General features: G+C 40.9%; 1 protein-coding gene across 15 annotated transcripts in view; it reads right to left on the reverse strand.

Annotated features, from left to right (window-relative positions):
• The window catches only part of NBEA (neurobeachin), a 748692-nt gene that overhangs the window by 536377 nt on the left and 192284 nt on the right, over positions 1-20031 (reverse strand). For all 15 annotated transcript variants that reach the window (XM_075919184.1, XM_075919178.1, XM_075919179.1 and 12 more), the window contains exons 14-17: positions 7111-7190; positions 6191-6253; positions 5987-6084; positions 1236-1328 (exon numbers count right to left, since the gene is read on the reverse strand). In XM_075919184.1, the coding sequence (XP_075775299.1) occupies positions 1236-1328; positions 5987-6084; positions 6191-6253; positions 7111-7190 (334 nt within the window). The remainder of the gene's footprint in view (positions 1-1235; positions 1329-5986; positions 6085-6190; positions 6254-7110; positions 7191-20031) is intronic.

Consider the following 20031-nt stretch of genomic DNA (forward strand, 5'->3'; position numbering starts at 1 on the left):
TGTTGCCCTCCTCTGCACTCTCTCCCATTTGTCCCCATCTTTTCTGTAGTCAGGACCCCAAAACTGGATGAAATACTCCAAATGTAGCCTCACTAGTACCTAATAGAGGGGAAATAAAAACTTCCCTCTATCTGCTGGCAATGCTCCTACTAGTGCTCCTCAATATGCTGTTAGCCTTCTTGGCAACAAGGGCACAATGTTAACTCATAGCCAACTTCTCATCCACTGTAATCCCAAGGTCCTTTCCTGCAGAACTGATGCTTAGCCAGTTGGTTCAGGATTATTCTGGGAGGGGTGGGTGAGATTCTGTGGCCTGCACTGTGCAGGGGATCAGACTAGATGATCATAATGGTCCCTTCTGACCTTAAAGTCTATGAGGTTCCTAGCCTGTAGCAGAGCATGAGATTCTTCCGTCCTAAGTGTAGGTCTCTGCACTTGTCCTTGTTGAACCTCCTCAGATTTCTTTCGGCCCAATCCTCCAATTTATCTAGGTCAGCCTGAACCCTATCTTCCACTCAAGCTCTACCTCTCCCCTCAACTACTTTTTAAATGTATTAGGAGTTGCCAGGCAGGTGGGGTGCAGAAGGGAGGTACTGGGCATGAGCTGCTCCTCAGCCTCCCCTTCACTGTCCCACACTGCGCCTCTGCCTCCCCATGGACACGGTGCTCGGGGGAGCTGGCTTTTAAGCCAACTTCACCCAGCACCAGCTCCTGCTCCCCACCGCCTTGCTTTCCTCACTGACAGAGGCAGCAAGGGGGGAGGTGAAGTGACTAGTCGAATAGCAACTACTCAACTAATTGCTTACATCCCTAATGTTTACTGCTATTGCAACTGAAAATGCAAATCACGGACCAACCATTTTCAATGGTCTATAAAACACTGAGTTACTTATGTACTGCACTTTCAGAGATACATCGCCATACATAAACAGATTACCGGGTTTTGTGGGGGCTTTTAAACCAAATTTGATATAACACTCATTTTTATAATCATTTAAAAGTTACCAATTATTTTATTTTTGAAATTACTATTGTAAGAAATTAATTTGAAAATTAGGAATTTCCACACTACATAGCTATAAAAGAATTTGCAAGTTACTCATATAGTCACTGTAGTTTATGCATTTTAAGCACTTTCTAAGATGTCATGTTTTGTATTTTAAACAATGTTACAAACAAGAACACACAATGATTATAATTTATACGACTACAACTACTTCAGAAAGTACACTTACTTGTGACCCAAGTGTTTGAGAAAATATCCCAGTACCTTCAGTGCCTGCACCCAGATACTTTCACTTTTGGAAGCCAGTAATTTATAAATGACTCTACAATGAAAAGAAATTCAGTCAGTATATTCTCTGAGTTTACCACAAAACACCATTCCACAGAATCATTTAGATATGTGAAATTAAACAATAAAATTGTAAGTAAGTTAAGAAAGGAAAAGCAATCTATATATTTTAGAAATATGTCTGTCTGAGTTCATTTGTTCAAGGACTTCCCCTAGGGCCACCAAATTTGTTACGCAACTTCCTCTCTCCTAACTTGAAGCAAGGTAACAGTTTGGTTTTGCCAGCACAAACAGGAAAACTACAGTTTTCCATAACATGGGGGTTACTTTTTGGAGAGATGCAATATGAGAGTGGTCACTGGGGGCAGCGAGACCACAGGAGAGAGCTATCATGCAGTGTCTACCTAGGAAGTGGCCAGCAGAGCTGGGACTCTACCATCTTGACTGCCACCAGATAAAGAAAGGAGCCCTCCCTCCCCAAACCGTTGGACCCCCAACTCCTTGGCTGTAGCACCGAGTGTTGTGGGGGGGAGAAAAGAGGCCCCTGGCAGCTGAGGGTCCCCTCGGTAAAAAGAAAACTCCCCTGGCATCTGGAAGAGAGAAGGTTTAGGGCATAGAAGAGGCCTGTGTCAGACTGGATCCCATGCCCTGAGCCCTTTTTCACCCCCCAACCTTCACTCTCACTCCCCAGCGGTACTCCCTCCACATCTCCAAAACCCTGTCCTACAACAACAGCACTAGCCTGCTGCCTTGAAGGACCCAGACAACACTGGGTAAGTTTGCTGGTAGTAAATAACAGAAATGCTAGACACACAGATGAACAGAGCTTGTTGGGAAAGTGTCAGCATGTTTTTTTATAAAAAGAAATCATGCCAAATCTACTAGAATTCTTTGGGGGGCAGGGGGAGGAGTTAACAAACATGTGGACAAGGGGGATCCAGTGGATATAGCGTACTTTGATTTCCAGAAAGCTTTTGACAAAGTCCCTCACCAAATGCTTTTAAGTAAACTAAACTGACATGGGATAAGAGAGAAGGTCCTCTCATGGGTTGGAAACTGGTTAAAAGATCGGAAACCAAGGTTAAGAATAAATGGACAGTTCTCAGAAAGGAGAGATGTAAACAATGGCACTCCATGGTTGTCTGTAGAATAATCTGGCAAAAGGGTTTAACGACGAGGTGGGAAAATTGCATATAATACAAAATTCCTCAAATAGTTAAATCCACAGGAAACTGCCAAGAGCTTCAAAAGAAATTCGCAAAACTGGATGACTGGGCAACAAAATGGCAGAAGAAATTTGAGGTTGATAAATGCTAAGTAAAGCACACTGGAAAATAATCACAACACACAGCATAGCATGATAGCATCTAAATTGCCACTCAAGACAGACATCTTGGAGTCTTGTGGATAATTGTTTGAAAATATCCAATGTGTAGTGGCAATCAAAAAAAGCAAACAGAATGTTGGGATTCATTAAGAAAGGGCTAGATAAGATGACAGAAAATACATTGAATCTGTATAAGTTCATGGTACATCCACATATGTTCAGATGTGGTCATCTCATCTCAAAAGATTATATTGGAAGGAGAAAAGTTTCAGAAAAGGCAACCAAAAGGATTTGGGGGGGGGGGGTATAGAAAGGCTGCCATATGAGGAGAAATTAATAAAGCTTACGTTTCAGCTTGTAAAAGAGATAACTAGGGGGGATATGAAAGAGATCTATAAATTCATGACTAGTGTAGAGAAAGTCAATAAATTTACTCCTTCCTATAACACAAGAACTAGCGGGCACAAAATGAAATTAATAGGCAGCAGGTTTAAAACAAAACAAAAAAAGGAGGTATTTCTTCACACAACCAGTATTCCCTGTAAGCCGGGCACCCATGAAAGATTGCTGCCCAGCTGACTGGCAGAGTGCCCGCAGCCTCCTACAGCCAAGCAGCATATATTTTTATTGGTGGGACACATCTGCATATGCTATACTGCACATAATGAAATTTATTCCTCACATGGATGGAAACAATTAAAGGGAAGAGAAGAGACTGTTAACCTCTGGAAATTATGCCCTGAAGATGTTGTGAAGATTAAGGCTGTAACAGGGTTCAAAAAAGAACTAGATTGTTCCCTCTTTCTTTCTTCACATTTCTCTTTTCCTAGTCACTATAGGCATGTCTACACTAGGAAATTATTTCAAACTAAATTATTTTGAAATAACTATTTCAAAATAGCATGCACACACTACACAGAAGTCTCAAAATTAGTCTCCCTTAATGTGGACATGCTACTTCAACTTAGAGCCCCAGGAAGCACCGGGGAGTAATTACTCTGAAGAGTAGTTATTTCAAAATAACAGCAGTGCAGCATTCACACTACCGCTATTTCAAAATAAATATATCTAAATAATTGTTATTCCTCATGGAAAGCAGGAATTATTATTTTGAAATAACCAGACCATTATTTCGAAATAACGGGCTTGCTTAATAGTGTGAATGCTCCACTTGTTATTTTGAAATAAGGGGAGTTATTTCAAAATAACACTTTAGTGTAGACCAGGGCTATGTTAACTCCTCCAGCTTAGCTGTTAGACTTTCAGCATAAAAATGTTGGAACTGACCAAAAACAAATGATGAACAAATCACAGCTGAACAAAAGAACATCAAAAAACTAAATTCTGCTAGTAAGAACTAGATGGATCCCATCTTTATTTCAACTGGCATAGTTAATTAAATAGTTTCAAATAAAGACTTCCATGAAAATTTTAATATTTTAAGACAGTTGATTAAATCATCATAAAAACAGATATTGAACAAATAAGCCGCAAGTTTTTACACAATAGCTTAGTAATAGTGGAGGGTTTTTTTTTTCAGACTATCACACGAAGAATCATATTAAAACATGGTTATTGTTTTAAAATTATCATTTTGTTAGTATACTTGATAAGAAAATGCCAAGAGCACCGTCCTTTTTACTCTATTCATCTATAAATTACTGATAAACATTTACTAGAGACAATTTTCACTTTCTGGCAAGAATATAAGTTTAAACCGTAGAATGTTTATAAAACTGACTAAAACAGTCTCCCTTAATAGTTAAAAGAAAAGGGAATCTCCATACTCATATCTGAATTTTGAAATGTACTTTATGACAAATACAGGGCAGCTGGGTACAGTATCCTGGTGGAGGGCAAATATACAGGAAACTGGGCGAATAATTTTCTGTTTCCTGAAGGAACTGGCCAGGCACAGCTATCACAACCAAGGCAGGCAGGCACCTAGAGCCTATTAAGAGCTTGCCTGAAGCAGCAGGATAGTCAGAGCACCTGCAGCTAATTAAGGCCTGGTAGGCCCAGTTTAAAAACCTTCCCCTAAGGTAGGGCAAAGGGAAGGCCAATGACAGCATGAGGAGTTATACTGAAAGCTAAGAACTAGGGCTATGTCTACACTTGCGGCTTCTTGCGCGAGTAATATGCAAATGAGGCTAAAGGTGGAATATTGCCGAGCCTCATTTGCATACCCAATGAGCCACCATTTTTCCTCCTGTCAAGTAATAGGTGTAACTGCATTGTGCAAGAGGGGTTTTTTTGCGCAAGAAGGAACAGTGAAGACGCTCCTTGTGCAAGAGCCTCTTCTGAAAAAAATGGTGGTTCATTAGGTATGCAAATGAGGCTCAGCGATATTCCACGCTTAGCCTCATTTGCATGTTACTCGCGCAAGAAGCCATGATTGTAGACATAGCCCTCGAGTGTGGTAGAGTGCTGCTGAGGAGTAGGAGGAAGGATTGCTCAAGTACTAAGAAGGACTGTTTGGCAAAGTGTCCCAAGGAAAGGATGCAAGGCTGGGAGTGGAGGAAATGCATTACCTGCCTTAGGGTCTGCAATCTCGAGTAGTGAGTGGGCCTAGGTTTTCCCAACCCTCCCCATGCAACTACAGAGCCTGCCTCTGATGGGGGTTTCACCCCAAACTATGGCCTAGCCTATGATGACAATGGCTCAGTAGGCTGTGACCTTTGCCTCTAGTAAAAGGCCTAGGGTTGCTAGATACTTTCACAAAAATCTCGAACATGGCAGGGAAAAAAATTGGTTGAGCAAAAAACAACAACAGGGGACCAAAGTTGTTGAGAGAGAAAAAAAAGTCACCATGCTCCCTGCTCCCCCCCACCAGACGCATCAGGGGAAGAAGAATGTCCCCACTGGCCTTCCATCTGAGAAAAACAGAATATACATATCCGGTATTTTCTGTCTGTTTTTTTAAACCAGACAGGGGCCACAAATATCGGACTGTCCGGGTGAAAACAGAACACCTGACAACCCTAAAGAGGCAACAGGCTGTGTGGAGGATCACAGAGAGTCTCTGAGACAAACACTAGTTGCCAGAAAGTGCAGGACCCTTGGGGAATAGTCAGAAGGTTTCCACATTTGTGAGCAGCACATTCTATTCCAGACTGAATTGCAAATAAAAATATTTTATCACCTAACATGTCTAGTTTTTATAAAAAAAGACCCCAACTGAAAGATTTTCACTTAACTCTCCACATGACAAGTTATAAAACTTTCATGTTTTGAAAGAATAAAATGCTAGATTTAGTAGATTCCATAAATGTATTTGTACTCCAAAAGCAAGCAATTGCACTTTTTATGTATGTGGTTAGAAGGAAGGTTAGTTTCAAAAGCATGTTTTCATTTCTCCATCTTACCGTATTCCGTTTCTTTGATCAAATGCAGGTATCATAGATGCTGGATGTTCTGACATTAGAGCCACTAGCAACTGCAGCACATCATGAATATTTTCATCCTGTGTGACAAGTATCAAAATCTTTACAAAATATTCCTAATTGAATGCTTTCCATAAAGTTGGTACAATTTATTACAGTAACAGATAAGTAATTATAGATACCTACCTCATGCATTGTTAATAAGTAATTTAAGATACTCTGCAGTTCATCTTCCTTGACTCCTCTATCCTAAAAAAGAATGGATATTTTTTCATAGAGCTAAAATTCTTCACATAGTGCCCAAGAAAACTATTGACTGCAAAGTCTCTCTAAAATAGGATACTTTTAAAAACTAGGGCTTTGCATTATCTTATGAATGAAATACCAAATAAAGCCAGAGGGTTAGATTCTCTCCCTTACTTTACACCATCTACCATGTTGGCAATGCAAAAGAAATGGACCTGTACCTGTCCTCACTGAAAAGGATTTTTCTAGTGTGGGTGGGAGTCTGTAGCAGACAAAGTTAGCATTGCCAGCTATAGCACATTCCCATAGATCTGGGGCATATCTCTGGAAAGAAAAAATGAGAGCAGAGACATGGGAAGAATACACAAAACCCTGCATACTGGCTATTCTCAAATGACAGATGAAATCTCAGAGACTGTTGTCATTTGGGACATATAAGAGCAGCTCAGAGGTTGTTCTAACATACACGAGGGTCAGAAAGAAAAAAAAATCAAGAAACTATTATCTTTCTGACTGCCCTTTTCCCTTCTCATATGATTAGATCTTCTACAACAGTGTGGTAAAGTAGGGCATCTGCTATAGCAGCAGGTTAGAAGTGTGCACCCTTTTGGGGCTAAATTCTTGAAAGAGATAAACAGTGTAGTATGGCTGATATGAAATATCCTAAAACTCAATTGCATTCAGGGAAGATTTGAGGGGAGGGAGTATCTTTTTTTTTTTAAACACAGACCAATATTAACATTAATCAGATGTAGACAAACTAATTGCCAGGAATTATGTATCTAGTCAATGTCTACCTTGGGCCTTCAAGTTTGCTACATTTATCAAATTGCTAATATTCTGCAATAAGATTATTTTACCTTCAATATAAGCTGTTTCAAAAACAGAAGCATAAATGCTCGTAGTGATATGATTTCTTTCTGTGATGGCCGAGGACCTTCTGGAAGACACAAAAAAAACCACCTTTTAAATGCACAGTATGTGCCTGTCATTAGTGACAGCACCATTTTCAAGGGATTGCATCTCTTGCAGTAGACTTACTACCATACTACAGTACATGAAAGTTAGTATCTGCAAATGATAACATAAGTTTTTCAGAATTATATTATATAGTACTAAAATATCTTATGAAATTTATTTTTCAATGAAAAACTAATGACAGTTTTTCCAGAGACACAGGACCATACAAGTTAGATGGAACACTATACAGGAGGAATTTTTTAAAATTCTAACTGGATTATGTAAGATAAGTTTTTCATGCAAGTGAGGCCATAATCAATGAGAAATTGCCAGCTCAATAAAATAAACATACCAGCTACAAATACATTGTCTACAATGCTTTATCATCAGTATCTCTCAAAACTGTTAATGAAAACACTATAAAAATCTAAAAATCTTAGTGAAAGTTAACGATATGATGAAATTATCATCACTACTTATTCATTTGTTCTTTCTTCTTTTGATTTCCCATTATTTTCCTATGCTAGAATTTTGTCTACTAAACTGGAAAACTACCATGCATCTTTCCTGCTTTTGTGGTGATGCCTAGAACACAATTTGAGTGGTATAAATAAAAAAAAGCCTAGTTTATTTTTTCAGGGACAACTGAAACTTTCACGAAAGCCTGTATTTCAGTGGCTATATTTATATCCCATTTCATGGATGAAATATTAAGAAACACTCTGAAGCATATATTCTTAGTCTATGAGGTCTTGGTCTGAAATGTAGTCTCTGCTAGGGTTGCCAGATGGTTTAACAAAAAATACCAAACATCCTCCCTGCCCCACCCCCCAGCATGAGAGTATCATTGTGGCCCTCGGAGCTTCCAAAGTTCAGTAGCCCTCATCTAGACTAAGGCACTGAACCTCCCGGAGAGATTATAATGAAGGAAACTCAAACCAAAACATAAATCATTGGAGACAGGGCACAGGTGCAACACTTATAAGAGGATAATACAAGAAGAATTTCTAGGAGAAGTAGGTTTTAAGGAGTGATTTGCAGAAAGGTATCCCAAACTAGCAGATACTCGGAAGCTACTCGTAAAAAGGTTAGTTTCATGTGGATGTTCCAGTACCTGTTAACACATCTAGAGCTGTGGGTGAGTCATTCAATATTTTAGTAGATGGAGACAACAGAATGATCGCAAATCTTCTGTCAGTTTGTAGTCCAAACTATAGGTGCATAACTCTGTGGGTGCTCCAGAGCTGGAACACTCCTAAGGTATAATTAGCAGGTACTAAGCAGGGTTCCCTCAATTTTTTTCCATCCAATGGCAGAATACATTTTGTCATGTGCGCTGAGGCAATTGTGGATGTGCACTACCAGTTGAAACACATACTGCCAGCTGTAAGTGCTGTGGGAGCTCTGCTAAATCAGATGGGTGATACCTGAATCTCTCCTGGGTGGCCACCCAAGCACAGAGTTTGCAGGGAACACTGGATCTACTGGCAGCCAAACTCCTCTCCCCCCCAGCTCTCCTGCCCACCAGCTGCCCCAAACTTATCTCCCCCTCCATTTCCCTCCCAGCACCTCCTGCATGATGCAAGTAGTTGTTTAGTAGCATTAGGAGAGAGGGATAGAAGTAAGGATGCAGCATGCTCAGGGAAGGAGTGGAAAGATGCTGAGTGGCAGAGGCTTGAGGGAAGGTAGAGGGGGATGAGCAATGCCTGGCTAGAGCAGTACCTATGGTTCAAACTCAGAAAAACTATATTGTCTCCTTCCTCATAAGAGCATAAGAATGGCCATACTGGGTCAGACGAATGGTCCATCTAGCCCAGTATCCTGTCTGCTCTCAGTGGCCAATACCAGATACCCCAGAGGGAGGGAATACAACAGATAATCCGCATGTGATCCCTCCAGTCACTCGTTTCCAGAGAAACTGAAGCTAGGGACACCATTCCTACCCACCTTGGCTAATAGCCATTGATGGACCTCAACTCCATCAATGAATCTAGCTCTTTTTTTGAACCCTGTTAAAGTCCTAGCCTTCACCATATCCTCTGGCAAGGAGTTCCAGAGGTTGACTGTGCTGAGTGAAGAAAAGCTTCCTTTTGTTTATTTTAAAACTGCTGCTTATTAATTTCATTTGGTGACCCCTAGTTTTTATATTGTGGGAATAAGTAAATAATTTTTACTTATTCATTTTTTCCACACCAGTCATGATTTTATAGATCTCTAGCATATCCCCTATTTTCTAAGCTGAAATGTCCAAGTCTTTTTCATCTCTTTAAATGGGACCCACTCCAAACCCCTAATAATTTTTGTTGGCCTTTTCTGAACCTTTTCCAATACCAATATATCTTTTTAAAGATTAAGTGACCACATCTATACGCAGTATTTAAGATGTGGACGTACCATGTTGTTATATAGAAGCAATAAGATATTTTCAGTCTTATTCTCCATCCTCTTTTTAATGATTCCTAACATTCTATTTGCTTTTTTGAACTGCTGCTGCACAGTGAGCGTATGTTTTCAGAGAACTATCCTCAATGACTCCAAGATCTCTCTCTTGAGTAACTGTAGCCAAATTAGTCCCCATCATACTACAAACCAGTCAGTTTAACTTCTGTGCCAGGAAAGATATGGAGCAAGTAATTAAAGAATTCATCTTCAATCATCTGGAAGAAAATAAGGTGATTGGTAACAGCCAGCATGGATTTGTGAAGAACAAATCACGTCAAACCAATCTTTGACATGATAACTTTGATAGAACAACAAGTCTTGTGGATAAGGGAGAAGCAGTGGATGTGGTATACCTAGACTTTCGTAAGGCATTTGATATGGTCTTGCATGATCTTCTTATCAATAAACTAGACAAATACAACTTAGATGGGGCTAATGTAAGGTGGGCACATAGCTGACTGGATAACCATTCTCAGAGAGTAGTTATTAACGGTCAACAATCATGCTGGAAGGGTATAACAAGTGGGGTTCCGCAGGGGTTTATTTTGGGACCAGTTCTGTTCAATATTTAAACACCTTTAAAAACCCCTACTCCAGGGAGAGGGAAGAGAGACACGCTGCTTCAGGGCTGGTGGCATCACAGAGATTGGCTTCTCCAGTGTGAGAGGCAGTTCTAGCTATAGGAGAAACAACCAAAGCTGAGTGTCCAGTGAGGGGGCAGGGAAAGTATCTCCCCATGTCCCTCTGTTTTGTGCTTGAAAACTGGTTTCTTTTTATTTGCCAGAGGAACACACCTTCCGTAAGCCTACCTTGAAAATACTGATAAGAGAATACAGAGAGAGGAGTGAAGGGCACTCACTATTCAGAGTGGGATTGATTTACCACAGCCCGCAGCATTGTCAGAGGGGTAAAAGATAAGTCTGTGCTGTGCCACAAGATGATCACACTCTAAATTTAAAACAAGACTCAACAAGAAGATAAAACAAACAGATGGGAGGAGCACAAGGGAACAGCAAGAGAGTCATGAACAGCAGAATAAGCAATGATCACAGCAGTTACAGTACACCAGCTGCCTAATACCAGACTGGGTAGAACAATACTGGAAAGGAGGGAAGCTAAGTAAATTCAATTCTGCTGCTGTAAATTTGCCACTAGTATAAGTCTCATTTGCCTTTGATGCTAGTAGAGGATCTAATGCAGACAGTTATTTTCTGGAATGTATTACTGCAAACCCCAGAGTTCAAAAGTAATGTCAGACCTAGACTACGAGGGAACAAAAACAGAACACTACCACAATCTCAATTTTTGAGGAAAAAGTTTAAATCCTTAGTTTGCTGGTTTATTTTCTGATTTCTTTAAAAAAAATCATTCTGCCTGCCTCCAATGTGAGAGGCAATTACAGTGGTGTCATCTTTTACAAGTTTATCAAGAGAAATTCAATTTTGGCCTCCTATTGCAGGACCTCTCAGTAGAAGATGCAAACAAAACCAGGACACAATTGCGCTGCAGCCTGCAGAACACATAGCAATACACCTGCCCAGAAGAACATGCAATTTAGTTCAAAGCATGGTGATGAATTTGTCAGTGCACTAGGACAAGGCAATTCAAATTATTTAGTGGCTATACAGATTCCATTAGATGGGAGTAATTGTTAATCTCTGTTATGCTGAGCCTGATTCAAACTTGTGATCAAAATTAAAAAGCTCTATGTCTCATTAGCAAAGTCTTGAGGCATCCAGTGCCCAGTAAAGTGATAATGTAACACCTTGGAGAACGAGGCTTGCTTTTCAGTAAGATAAGCTTATTAAATAACATGCTGACCTTTTTGGAGCTTACACAGGCAATTTCTTCCAATCTCTAGAGACTGAAAATCTCTCCCTTACATTGCTCTCAGTATCAAATACACGGCAATAAAGTGTCACCTCTGGTCTTAAAGGAACAGCTCCCATGAACCAAAACAGAAATATTAAAAATAAAAATATTAACACAGCACCCAAATTCACTTCTAAATATATTTTGTATTATGAAATCATTCCAATAATTATTCTAGACTCCTACGATTAAACATTTATACCCACACGTGTGTATATTTTTTCATCCTCTCCACGAGTCACCAGCAGGGTTTGAGAAATAGAAAAAAACCCACAAGACTACATCCCTCACACACATCCACAGAACCTCTGCTACCCTGCTTAAAACAACGAATACTCATCCTATCCATCTCTACAACAAATATAGAGATTGATTCACAAAGAAATGAACACAAGAAAACTTCCCTAAGATTTCAACATTAATTATAAGAGAAAGTTATACAGGCAGTCCCCGGGTTACATGGATCCAACTTACATCGGATCCCTACTTACAAACGGGGTGAGGCAACCCCGCACTAGCTGCTTCCCCCCAGCAGACCAGGGAGACGCGAAACTAGCGCCCCACCCCCTCCAGCAGACCAGGGAGACGCGGAGCAGCTTTTCTCAGCAGACACCTCAGCTTGAGAATAAAGGACTGAGGGAAGTGAGGTGTGGGACAATAAAACTGAGCTCTGGAGAAATGTTTGGCTAGAGTTTCCCCTACAATATGTACCAGTTCCGACTTACATACAAATTCAACTTAAGAACAAACCTACAGTCCCTATCTTGTACGTAACCCGGGGACTGCCTGTATATGACAACACCAAGGGATAAGATTTAAAATTCTTATAATAGATTGTATTGAGATATGAAATAGGGCGATCAGGTGCATGGCTCTCGACTGGAACACCCAGTCAGAAAGGGACCTTTGTGGTTCCCTGCCAATTGGCAGTGCTGCAAGTAAAGGCGTTCAAGTCTTTACCTGTCCTGGCACCAAGCTGTGCCTTGGAAGTGGCCATCAGATCTGTCTCAGAGGTGGAAGGCCACAGAGCTCTGCATACTGGCCTCATACTCAGAGCATTGGCTCTGCACTCCCATGGTTTTCCAGCCAATGGAAGTGGGAGCATGAGGGCGTCACCTGTGGCTCACAGCAGCACAAAGTGTGTCCTGTCTCCCTCCCATCTAGGCATCAGATCTGCTTATGGGACATGGTGGAGCCAGGACAAGCAGGTAGCCTGCCGTAGCCTCACTGTGCCACTGACCAGGAGCCACCCGAGTAAGTCCATGCCCTAACCCTGAGCCACAACCTCCTGCCCCAGCAAGAGTCCTTCCCCAAACCCAGAATCATCTCCTGAACCCCAAACTCCTCATCCCCAACCCCACCCTAGATCCCCCATCTTTAGCACATAATTCCCTTCTACATTTTGAAGCCCTCATCCCTTCCTGAACCTCAGTTCCCTGTCTCAACTTGCAATCTGGCTCCTGCACTCAGAATTTCTTGGTTCCACCCCCAGCCTGGAGTCCTGGCTGCACCCAAGACCCCTCATCCCCAGCTCCACCACAGAGCCAGCACTCCAGTTAGAGTCCTCCCCCCCACCCCGTAACCAAACTCACTGCCCCAGGCCACTGAAAGCGAGTGAGGGGGAATGCAGGGAGTGGGAAGCAGAGGCTCAGGGATGGGGCAAGGGAATGGGAGCCAACTTGAGGAATGCGAGAGACTAGAGTGTTCAGTTTTGTGCAATTAGAAAGTTGGCAACCCTAGTAGGAAAATACTGTTGCAACTTAAAACACTGATAGTTTATCCAGTTATTCAGAAGGGTCTAGAAACTTAAGCACAGAGACACCTATTGTTTCAGTGTCTAGAAAAATCATTGGGTTACCCAAAACCTGAACTTGGCAGCTAGGCTCTTTATACAAGGAATGGAAGTACAGGTTGAACTTCTCTACTTCAGTACCCTAGGGACTTTACCAGTGCCAAACCATAGCAAGTCAGTATTGTCTAGCAACGTTACTAGCACTTTCCCTGCTTACTGGGCTCTTAGAAGACATTTGGGGATAGATTAGGGCTAAATAACAGGACAGAACACAGAACCAGGACTTGTGGATGAAAAACTTTGTGGGACCACGGGAAAATTGGCTACACCTATTATAAGTGGACATCCGGCTATCTAAAACCAAGCCAGATCACAGATGTTGCTGGACCAGAGAGGTTCAACTTACAGATAGTGGACTAAGCTAGAGCAGCCAATGGAAGAGGTCAATCCTGGTATTTGTCCCAAGTCTCCTCTCTGTTTTGGACATAGGCTCCTGAGTCCAGCCTGCATGGCTGCACCTTCTCCTCACTTGGGAGTGTCAGCTACATACTTTCTCTTTGTGCAATACCTATGCATGTTTAGAAAGAAACCGGGTATCTAATCCATAAAACTTTTAGCCCAGTGGTAAATGTTTTCATGAGGCATAAGGGAGAGGTTGACAAAGGCTTCCCTTGTCAACCGATCCGCGTCTAGACTGCCGCTCTGTGCCGGATCTGCTGACTGTCAGCACAGCGTGGTGGCCATTTTTATTTTAATGAAGCGGGGATTATTTAAATCCCTGCTTCGTTGACTATGTCAGGTAAACTACTTTACATGGCTTCATCAACAGAGCCATGTAGTCTAGAAACACCCCAAGATAAAAGTGACCCAACAAAAGTGGGGCCCATGCTTGGAAGTGTAGTCTCTGTTTTAAACTCTCCACAGAGAGAAATGGATAAGTAACTAATCCCAAAACTGAGTCATTTTCAGGGGACAAAGCTGAGGACTTGTCCCAGATCATTACAGGTGTTTTTGGAATGAATTGATAAACTAAATAATAAGAAGTCACCAGGACCAAATGACATTCACCCAAGATTTCTGAAAGAAATCAATTGTAGAATTGCAGAACTACTAATTGTAGAATATTATCATCATCGTCAACAACCATGGGCTCAACTCCTGTTCGTGTCCGATGCCTCCCTCACTATTTCCTTCCATCTTTCCCTGTCCAGTGCAGAGTGGCTTAGTTTCTGTAGACTAGCTCCTCACTAATCTACTAAATCTTCTATCCATTCTCTGTGGGGTCTGCCTCTCCTATTTGGACCATCCATTATGCCGAATATCAGGGGCGTAAATTTTTGCTCATCATTCATTCTGCAGATATGCCCAAATAGCTGTAACTTCCATTGTCTAACCTTCTGCAGTAAGTTCTCTTTCAGCTGTATCTTCCTATATAATTCCTCATTGGTGACCTTCTGCATCCATCCTATTCTCAGGGTCTTTCTATAACAACTCCTCTCAAACTCCAATATCCTTCTCTTGGAATCTTTCGTTAGAACCCATGTCTCATCCGTACAACATGCTGCTAAATACATGTTTTCAAGATGCTCAGCTTCGTTCCTAAGCTAATAGCTTTACTTTTCTAGATCTTATCCATCACCTTCAAACTCACTCTTGCTTTCGCTATTCTAGTCGCTATCATTTAAATCAGCTTCTGTGCCAGATGACTGGGAGATCCCTAATGCGATGCCAATTTAAAAAAAGTTCCAGAGGCATTCCTGAAAATTGAGCAAATAAGCCTAACTGCAGTACTAGGCAAACCGGTTGAAACTGTGCCATCCACTGTTGCCTATTCCCAGCTTCTGACAAACAAGGGCTAGGAACAGGATGGGTAGGGCTGCACTACCAAATCAACATATTGCTGTTGTAGCCATTACTTGTTAAGAGTGACCTACAGAGGAAAATAAAAAGAAGGCTTAAGCTTTTATTTGCAGGTTTTTCTAATTAAAAATTAAGGGTATTACTCTGTTTTTCTTGAATGGCACTATGGAGAACTAATAAGCTGATGACATCACAATTACCTATTTTCCCTTTCCAGGTCATGTTTCAGATTTTTCAATTTCAAACTGCAACATTTACTGATTCACTTTTAATAAGTTCTTACCTTGGTTTTGTTTTAAATATACATATAAACACATTTTGAAATGGTGCAACTTCAGAGAAAAATGTAAACAGCAGTGACACAGCACTGAGATTTTCTGGGCAACTTGAGAAACACTCAGTTGTAATACCATCATTAAAGTGCATCATCCATCATCAAGAAATAGAAAAGCATTAACTTATTTTCTGCAATTTTCACAGAGAAATCTGTTAGGAATCTTACTCTCAATTGCCTCCTACTAAATGTCTTTATACTATGGCTATAAACATGAAACCTTGTGAAAATCTTGTGTCTTGACATTTAATCACTAAGTGATTGAACAGAACGGAGTATGATTATAGCAGGATGGCAGTTCTATAGTTTAACCTTAAAGACAAGCTTTCTGTTTAAATTTCGACTGTTGTAAGTGCTCTAGGATCTGTAATGTTACGTGGATTGCCTTGAAATTTGGTGTGCTTCATTGGAGTTCAGGGTTCGGTCAGTGAGGAGGTTTCTGAGATGCAACGGACTCATCCCATGTTCTCTCTACCTATTCTGGCAATGTTTTGTTTTGGCACAGAGAGTTAAAGATCAAACCAGGACTCAGATCATTGCACTAGAGTCTCCAAAGTTCACAAGTTAGCCCAACACAGTGCATGGTCCAACAAGCCCTTTAGGGGAAACCAAATTAAAATGTTGTTTGAAAAATAATTTGCTTCTCCAGTGAAGCATGCACCAAGCAGAACTAAGGTTCATGCATCAGACAGATTACACTGAGCATGCATGAACAGAGGAGTTAACAGAACATTTAGCCTTTGAGTTTCAGACAAGAAGGACTTATCCAGCCAGTATTAGTTCAAGTGTCACCCAGAGCAGGAATTTGGAAACATTCAGAAGGCATATTGCTAAAATCTGACTAGCAGATATTTTGTTTTTGCTGTGGTGGAGGAATTTAATCAAAGTATTTTTATAAAAAAAGTTGTGAATGCTTGCTTGTCAGGAGAAGGAATGTAGGGAATAAGGTTGAAAGGGTGTGGAGCTGCATAAAGGGGAAGGGATTTTACACTTTAAGAGAGATATGCAGAGATGACAAGCAAATAGAATTTCTTTATTGAGACTTATTACATTAAGTTATTAATATATTGGCTCTAGACAATATTTGTTTAACCTGCAGGTAACAAAATACACACATCTTTTGCTTCTTAAGATGCTACATAAGAATAAAGCCTTAAAACAGGTTTTGTCTATAGATTATTTTAAATCAAGCTATTGTACTACTATTAAAAGAAAACACATTTCCTTACCTCTCTAAGTAGTAAGAAAAGTTACATGTCCATAAAAAAAAATACGTTTTTGAATATATTTTGAATACTGAAAAGGAATAAGTTTACATTTCAGTTACATGTTAGCTTTTCTTTGGAAGCATGAAATATATTTGAAAGCACTGTAACATCCACAATACATTTTTTGAAATTGGCAACTTTTTCATTAAAAGTTTCCTCCAAATCTAAAAAGCCCTATTCGAAATTAACTCAGTGCTTCAGTTGTCTGACAATGAACCGTCTTATGCCTTTTTCCCCATACTGTGACATTTTTCAGCATCTTACAGTAAAATTACCAATCACTAACAAGAGGCCTCGTTCTTTCATCCTGAAATGCCAAATGCCACTTAAAATGTATTGATAGCAACATTGCAGTACTTGAATTCTTATAATAAAGAGTATGAACTTCTGCTCTTCGTACATTGCTTTGTATTTTGGTTATACAAAGCTATCCACCCATTTCCCTGGATGTGAAACTTGATCAGAACCCCAGTGTGGTGGACAGCCCCAGATCACATGCCTGGGAACATGAGTGGGAGCTCCCCCCTACTCCTTCAGAGATTCTCTGCCTCCTATTGGCTAGGCAAAGGGAGATGAGAGCTGACAGACCCCTCACTACTTCCCTCCACCCATTAATTTATACATCTAATCCAGACTTTTTAAGCATTTTGCTCCCTTTAGCTACCTCAACCTCCTTACCTATAGTTATAAGAGGGGTGTTTTTCTGTCCTTTTCCATGTGGAGGAGGAGACAGAGTACTCATAAGTGTGAGCCCTTATTTAAACAGTTACAAATCTTAATGAGAAGGACTCAAATTCATCTTGGGCAGCAGGTTGGAAAGAACTGAATGACAAACACTGTGGTGCCCCTTTTTATAGCCCCATTCTGAGAACATACTGGAGTGCTGAGAACAGGAGAGAGAGAAAGATGCACAAAATTTGCTCTAACAAGCACTACTAGTAGAAGGCTGCACTGTTCATTAGCACTGCTGATATTCCAAAAGTGGGAATATGTAGAGAATACTCAAATAAGAAATAGAAGTTTTATTATATGGAGCATATTGCCTGTCCCCTGATGGGTCATCAGAAAAAAATAGAACCTTAAATCTATAGCATAGACTTATATCACTTGAGGGAATAAAGTAACTCATAGCAGCAATAGGTTGTTATACTCTACATAAACAAGCCACTAGAGAGGATGATAAAGTGTCCTTAGCATGAGAGGTTCATCAGCCAACTGGTAGCACAGAGATACATGTCATCCTTTTCCATGGCCTCTTATGAAACCCTCTGGAAGAGCCAGCTACAAACACAAATAGGTGCAAGGATAATCTGAAAGATTTGGCCCTGTTGATGTAATACAGAAGCACTCTGGATACATCCAGGATTTAGAATGGAGCACTAGGAAGAATACAAATAAACTTTTTGGTTGCTTTAAGTGGAATTTAGAAACAACATCTAGGGATGAAATTTCCTTGAGGCTTCAGGACCACTTTGTCCCTATGGAACAAGCTATAAAGAAGTTCCACCATGAGTGCCTGAAGCTCATTCACTCCTTTGGGCAAGGAGTGAACACCATTTCAAAATAATATGGTGAAGGGAGCACCCTGAGAAAAGTCTGATGGTGATCCATAAGCTTCAACAGGACAATGCTGAAGTCTATTCTGAAGTAGCTTCTGACACCAATGAGTAAGCATGCATTAGGCTCTAAGGAGTTCGGATACCACTGAATGAGAAAAGACTAAAAGAGGCTACATCAGTGGATGATATGGCTTCTAGTTTAACTCTGAACTAAACTAAATCCCAATATACTTTAAATGCAACAACAGTCCAGAATCCCTAACATCAGAGCATGTGCCATTTCTGGGCTGTGTTGGGCCTCCTATATTGAGAACCTTTTCTATTTGAAGGTGTTTTCCTCATGGGAAGTTCCCTGGCTCTGTGCTATGATTTCCTCACTTTGTGTGGGGCCACCACCTTCAGGACAGTCAAAATCCTAGTCACTGGTTTCAGCAACTTTAGGTCTGAATAAAATGCTTTATCTTGATTTTGTGACACCAGAGCTGTGAGACCAGTGAACCTGATCAGGGGTTGTGTGGACAAACCCCCCCCCATAAGGGTTGTGTGGACAAGAACCCCCTAAGCCATGCTTAGGAAATCTATCAAGATGTTTCTAGTTCCAGAAGGCAGAGAGCTCTCGGGATTATGCCATACAGGTAGCAACACTATGAGAGTTTGACTGCCTTCCTGAATGGTGGGGGAGGGGAGGCAGGAACTGGCACTCGTTTGCTTACATATCATATTGCTCAGGTACTAGTCTCAGAGGGGTAGCCCTGTTTGTTGTTTTTGCAGATACAGACTAAGGAGTCCTATGGCACCTTAGACATGAACAGAGAGAACTTTCTGGGTGTCTGGCTGATGAGTCTTGCCCACATGCTCAGGGCGTAGCTGATCACCATATTTGGGGTCGGGAAGGAATTTTCTTCCAGGGTAGATTGGCAGAAACCCTGGAGGATTTTCGCCTTCCTCTGTAGCATGGGGTACAGATCACAGCTAGAGGATTCTCTGCATCTTGGGGTCTTCGAAGTATTTGAAGACTTCAATTTCTGAGATATAGGTGAGAGGATTATTCTAGGAGCGGTGGGTGAGATTCTGTGGCCTGCGCTGTGCAAGGGGTCAGACTAGATGACCATAATGGTCCCTTCTGACCTTAAAGTCTATGAGATTTATTAGGGCATAAGCCTGAAGTGGGTTTTTCCCACAAAAGCTTATGCCCTGATAAATCTGTTAGGTTACATCTAAACTATGATCCTCTTGCAGAAGAGGAAATGCAAATGGAGTGCTCATTTGAATATGCCGTGCTCTCATTTGCATTTTCTCTTCCTTTTGCGCAAAAAAGCACTATGTAAACGGTGCCTTTTTGCACAAAAACCCCTTGTGCAAAAAGGAAAGGAAGAGGAAATGCAAATGAGAGCGTGACATATGCAAATGAGCTCCATTTGCATTTGTTCTTCCACAAGAAGATCATAGTTTAGACGTAGCCTTAGTGTGTAAGGTGACACAGGATTCCTCATTGTTTTTGCTTAAGTGCTGTTTGTATCTGCTATACAGAATGATACAAGATCAAAAAAATGCCTTGCATGTGAACCTGAAAACTCTGAGCTCTAAGACTTTCATGTGCAGTGTCATGTCCTCTGGGTTCCAAGTTCCTGTATCTGCAGGGTGTTCCAGGTGAGATCCCTAGACTCATACGTGACTTACAAACTGGATGACAA

This window comes from Pelodiscus sinensis, chromosome 1, assembly GCF_049634645.1.
Source record: "Pelodiscus sinensis isolate JC-2024 chromosome 1, ASM4963464v1, whole genome shotgun sequence".
NCBI classification, from domain to species: Eukaryota; Metazoa; Chordata; order Testudines; family Trionychidae; genus Pelodiscus; species Pelodiscus sinensis.